Source organism: Cynara cardunculus, assembly GCF_001531365.2.
Source record: "Cynara cardunculus var. scolymus isolate 2C chromosome LG 17, CcrdV1, whole genome shotgun sequence".
In the NCBI taxonomy this organism is placed as follows: domain Eukaryota; kingdom Viridiplantae; phylum Streptophyta; class Magnoliopsida; order Asterales; family Asteraceae; genus Cynara; species Cynara cardunculus.
This window is the reverse complement of record NC_037544.1, coordinates 504,419-510,330: the sequence shown is the minus strand read 5'-3', so window position 1 is coordinate 510,330 and position 5,912 is coordinate 504,419. Positions and strand designations below refer to the sequence as shown.

The 5,912-nt window shown below is 35.5% G+C and overlaps 1 protein-coding gene across 1 annotated transcript; it reads right to left on the bottom strand.

Moving 5' to 3' along the window:
* Positions 1-945: 945 nt before the first annotated feature.
* Positions 946-4,508, bottom strand: LOC112500356 (ALA-interacting subunit 1-like). The gene is made up of 9 exons (XM_025103836.1): positions 4,414-4,508; positions 4,197-4,340; positions 4,049-4,107; positions 3,893-3,967; positions 3,709-3,822; positions 3,545-3,615; positions 2,565-2,865; positions 1,875-2,164; positions 946-1,244 (listed from the first exon to the last, which is right to left on the bottom strand). The coding sequence occupies exons 2-9, from the start codon at positions 4,285-4,287 to the stop codon at positions 1,190-1,192; spliced, it is 1,056 nt and encodes a 351-aa protein (XP_024959604.1). The 5' UTR covers positions 4,288-4,340; positions 4,414-4,508; the 3' UTR covers positions 946-1,189.
* Positions 4,509-5,912: the final 1,404 nt, after the last annotated feature.

Genomic DNA, 5,912 nt, shown 5'->3' with positions numbered 1-5,912 from the left:
AGCATTGTCAACAAAGGGCATATATATCCATATATACCAACTTATTTCATATCAGCTTACTAAAACTGATTTACCAGAATAGAAAGATGGTTTTTGGGGGGGGGGGGGGGGGGGGGGGGAGGTCATGATTATGTATTGTTGGAAATTGACTCAATTTGGAATGAGAATGAAAATGCATTCAATGCCATTGTTTTCGTGCACATATCACAGTACTTACAAAAGAGCATGAAAACCTTTTGGTACCTTAGGCACCCACCCATGCTCGGCAAACCTCTTAAACTTGACCCCTTGGTAATGCGAGGGAAACCTTGAGCAGGATTAAAGAAAGCAAGTCCCATGAATTCATCATTGTCAACAAAGGGCATATATACCAACTACCAAGTCATTTCATATCAGCTTAGTAAAACTGATTTACCAGAATAGAAAGATGGTTTTTTTTTTTGGTGGGGGGTGGGGGTTCACGCTATGATTATGTATTGTTGGAAATTGACTCAATTTGGAATGAGCATGAAAATGCATTCTTTGCCATTGTTTTTGTGCACATATCACAGTACTTACAAAAGAGGATGAACCTTTTGGTACCTTACGCATGTCACCCATGCTCTGCAAACCTCTTAAACTTGACCCCTTGGTAATGCAAGGGAAACCTTGAGCAGGATTAAAGAAAGCAAGTCTCATGGATTCAGCATTGTCAACAAAGGGCATATATACCAACTACCAAGTCATTTCATATCTGCTTACTAAAACTGATTTGACCAACTTTGTTGTTTCTATACCCTCCAATCCATCAACACACACGGTCATGGTGGTGACAGATTCTTCAATTTAAAAGACTATATGACATATTTTCTATCAAGTTATGATGACACAGACAGAAGATTATGGCAAAGGTTATTGGCTGCCAAGTGAGTTTTGTAAGTGTGGAGTAAAAGAAGAGAAGGGAAGGATAATATAAAACGGAACAATCCAAGGAGAAAATGTTGGAAGTAAGAATTTCATGTCACAAGTTGGCATTTGCAACTTGATAAGACTACCTTACTATTTTCTAACACAATACAGTAACTTTTGCTACTTTCTTCTCAAGTCTTTATCCACAAATTACATTTCAAAGAATCATTGTCAAAAGAAACAGACGTTAGAATACATACAGCACCACAACATATATCATTTTAACCGACTTCTGCATCAATCAGTGACCACCTGGATTACGATTCCAAGACAAATAAGACGGATCTCCAAGTCTCCTGCAGCAGAGGATGAGAACATATTAGTGCTGTTCAATGCAACAATTGAGTAAGTGTAGTATACTGGCCTGGTTCATTAATCTTTTCTTTCTGAAACGGCAAGTGTAATATGGAAAAAGAAAAGTTGTACAAATAAAGAAAGAAATCATGCCACCACTAGTTTCATTTTCATGCATGCTTTTAATTGGCCTATCATCATGTAAACTAGCCATCTAGTTTATATTTTACTTATGCTATATGAAGGGAAAACATGGATGTTAAAGGAACCCTATGATGATCAAGTCGTTAATGCTGGCCTTATATTATTATTTATTAGGCATGATCACCTTATGCCAATGCTATATTATGATATTCAAGATTTATACTTTGATACTTTGCTCATAAGTAAATTGGTTTGCTACTTGTTTCATAAAACATTACTAGAATTGGCTACTTGTCTACTTATCTGGGGGGATTTGAGTTGTAAAATCACCATGAGGTCTATTCCTGAGCCAGCACAGCCTCTTTTTTCAACATTATTAACAGTCGAGATACTCAAAAAAACAAGAATGAACACCAATAACACAGGCAGACTCCAGGAAAAAAACAGCATGGTAGTAACAGCCAACAAGACAGGACTCCAAAAATCACCTTGGCTTAACCAGATATATAATGGTGAAAGTCATAGCTAGTAAGAAGCACAAGCCACCAACAGCGAGATACGCAATGCCAATGAAGTTGTTCTTTCCACCAAGCCAGCTGGTGGTAGAGAGCACGAGTTTCTTCTTGCCATTGAAACTGTAGGTGTTGTAGTTGTTCTGCATTATCACATTTATTACATCACCTGCCCGAAGATCCACCTCTATCCTCCCATACAACTTCCTAAAAGTTGGAAGAGCTGCAGTCCGCATCCATACAATGAGGTCTTCCTGAAGACTTAACTACAAATATGTGCCAATCCACAAAGATAAGGCTCTTGTCAGCTAGTCATATTGATTTTCAGGCACAGAAGAACAAGAAGATAATTTACAATATTTGATTCAGGGTCAGGCTAGAAAAAGGACAAGACAAATTAAACCATATATGTGTGCATTTTCAACAATCTTGTCTAATTCTAGACCAACCAGGGTTCATTGATGGCTAACCAAAAGTAACATGCTTTTCTGACAATTTCCGAAGTAGGCAGAGATTCAGGAAGAAACAAATTTTCTCAACAGAGCATTAGCAGAAGAAAATGGGAATCGAGGGGCCTTTACCAATCATCAAACCAATTGAACCTAATTTCGGACGAGATAGTGCAGCAAAGTACCAAAAATCATTAATAATAGTTAAGAGGCTTACTGGTATGGATTCATTGAGATGTGCACCGCCAATAAGAGTTCCATTTTGGAAATTTTTAGGGAAGACATCTTTGCCAAACTTATGATCCCTGTCGCTTTTCCATGATATACCGCTCTTGTTTACAGGCAATTGCTGATTATTATTAGTGAAGAAGCTAAAGGTATCATTGAACATACTCCAGGCTACAAGGCCACAAGGCACTATTGGCGTTTGATTTGCATTATCTTCAGGCTTACAGGCACCTGTGTCATCCTCATGACTTAGGCTCCTCAATTGCTGATCACTTCGGCTCTTAACGTACCTGCAAATAACAAGTGTCACATGCTTACCCTTGAATTAAGAGGGCATCATTAACTCTGTTGGCACCAAGGGAAGAAATAGAAAGGAGGGAGGGTTACTGGCATTCACAGACAAATAAGTCTTAACCAAATAACCAACCTTTCAAATACAATACTATTACAATATTAACTAGTATCAGCTACCTCCTAAAACATAGACAATGGTTGACCTTCTATATAGCAATTCAAATGGGTTGCTATATAACTTTGAAGTTTACAAGGATTGCATTGTTTCTCATTAGAAGAAAAAAATGAATAGCCACATTAAACTTTTATCGACCATGATATAAGCCTACAACTATGTAGAAACTATAATACAATATAGAACATACTGCTGTGGAATACATTTTAGAGCTAAAAGGAATCTATGGCAATTTTGATTTAGAGTTGGTTTCCAAAATCAAAAGTAAATAAATAAACACTGTTATAATGAGGGGGGTATACAATATATACTCAGAAAGTAAATTGCATTCTTCTTGGGAGGTAAGTTAAGGCTGGAAATGGCAAATATGAAAGAATCAGTGATGAGAATATTTCAGTCATGCTATATAAACATCTAATAAACCTACAAATAGCATAGGTGTTTGAAACCAAAAGACTTGCTGTTCTCAAGGAATTAAATTACAGACAGTATTAATGTACCTTCGATGATTCTGATAAAAGTTGTCAAGCTGATAATAGACATAAATAGGCTGCTTCATATGCTTTGGCACCTAAATTACATTTATAGAGATTATGTAACCACAGAGGAAGTAAATCAGATTTGATGTGTATCCAGAAAGTGATGAAACGAGGGTGGGTGTTACAGTGAGGGTTCTATTGCAGGTTTTATCCGCAAGGGATTGTATATATCGGACTTTGTCACTTCTTGAGCCCGATGGTGCGCAATCAGCGTCATAACGATCAACAATCTCAACTACCTATTTGAACACAAGAAAGATTAACAAGTAACTAAGTAGGAGCAAGAAAGAAAGGAATGTTGATGCATACATCGCGGGAAGCAAAGAGAGATGCAAGTCCAATTGGTACGAAAACTATGGTCACAAGCAAGAATGCTGAAATCACCTGCAGTAGAAAAGAAAAAGTTGTTGAAGGTCTATAAAGGCTATAAGGGAAGGGAAGGGAAAAGAAAAGAAAGATACGCACCCATCTTGGAGTAAGAATGGGTTTACACGCTGGGAGTTCCTGCTGCGTAAACCTAGAATCTAAAAAACGGAAATTGAAAACAAACAAACAAAAATTATGCCAAGCGTAATAATAATTGAGATAATCAAGCATATGATGGAAGATTTACACTTGGGTCTCTTGGAATTTCTCCTAGGAACAGACGATTCGAGGGAATCAGCAGAAGTAGAATTCATGGGAGGCGTTGCATTAATGCTCATGAGAAGAAAAGTGAAAGAAGATGAAGCAGGCTAATTCCCCTGATGAGAAACAACTGAAACAAGGAGGAGAGGATTATTAAATAATAAACAATAAATAATTTGGAGGAAACAAGGGAAAGGGGTTACTTTCTAATATATCTACTCTTCTTTGACCTTCTTGAAGAAAGCAAGTCAAGTCTGTGAATAACTACAGATTCTAGATTGTAGAATTAGAAAAGGATGAATGAGTGCTCCTGCTGCTCCATTGAGTTGAGTTGAGTTGAGTTGAGTCTCATCAGATGAACAGGGTCGGCCCAGGGGCAACATCACTTGTTTGTTGGGTTGGGCCTGCTATATTTGTTAATTTGTTATTTTAAAAAACTAACAAGCCCTCGGGCCTGCTATATTTGTTAATTTGTTATTTTATATATCGAAAAATAACTGCTGCAAGTGCAACATACATACATACATACATACATACATACATATATATGTTTATTCATCTTTAAACTTACTTTTTTTTCTAAACTTATTTCTTTTTGTTTTAATCTCACCATACATACATATACATATACATATGTTTATCTGAAATAAATTTAATCACGTTCAACAATTAATATTGCATATGGGTTTTTGTTTTTAAAAAAAAACATCAATAATATTTGAAATTTTATGATTCTTCTTCAAGAGCAAGGCTTAACGCTCTACACCCGCAAAGCATCTAACACGTGTTATTAATATGCCCCAAACTCGATTATTAGATAATTGTAAGCATTCACTTATAATAAATCTATAAAAGATGATGTCGAATTGTTATATTTATATTATGATTTTGTGTTTTATTTAAATATAACAATAACCTTAAAAATAATACATTCTATATGTCCATAGTCTTAATATAAGGAGTGGCCCTACTCTTGGGCAAAGAGGGCATCACAGTCCAATAGTCATATAGGGTTTAGCATGCTCATTATTTTATTTTATTTTCCCCCAAAAACTATTACCGCTCTTGACCTCTCGCTCTCACCTTTTCTCTCATGATTTACAATTGGCCTTCTGCCCCTCACCTACGATGCACACCACCAACCATTGCTTTCAGCAGTCGTCTTTCAACGTCTCACCTTGACTCATCTTCTAACCTCTGGTCATGACTCTCACTCTCAATTCTCAAATTGCAATTAGTTTCTTTCAAGCTTGAACCAAGATATTTTTTTTCTTAGGTTCTTATTTACTCATCTAGTTATCTGATTTGCTTATTTCCTTGAATCTTGATGTTTTCTTTTTTTTTTAGTTTTTTGATGTTTATTTGTTGTGATCTTGATGATATGACTATTTGAGTGATTTCCACAAACCTATTTCACACTTATTTAAGTGATTTACTTATTTGGTTAAGTCTCCAGTTTTCGTGCCATAGTTATATATATATACTAGAAGAGTACTCGCGCAATGCAGCGAGACACATCTCGATTTTAATGTTCTATTTTATTATTTGTCTCTGTTAATGTTATAATACGATTTTATGTGTTTTTAAGAAAGCAATAATGATTTTATTTTTGAATAAAATATAAATTTGAAGATATCATAAAAATTTGAAAAATTATATATCAATGTTAATATCAAATCAACTATTTAAAAATTCTTATTTT

Excerpts from the sequence above, each read along its gene's own strand:
- LOC112500356 (XM_025103836.1), bottom strand. The coding sequence starts at position 4,287 with ATGAGCATTAATGCAACGCCTCCCATGAATTCTACTTCTGCTGATTCC. Across the intron at positions 4,108-4,196 it reads AAATTCCAAGAGACCCAAGT|ATTCTAGGTTTACGCAGCAG; the intron begins GTAAATCTTCCA and ends TCCGTTTTTTAG. Across the intron at positions 2,866-3,544 it reads TTTTATCAGAATCATCGAAG|GTACGTTAAGAGCCGAAGTG; the intron begins GTACATTAATAC and ends TGTTATTTGCAG.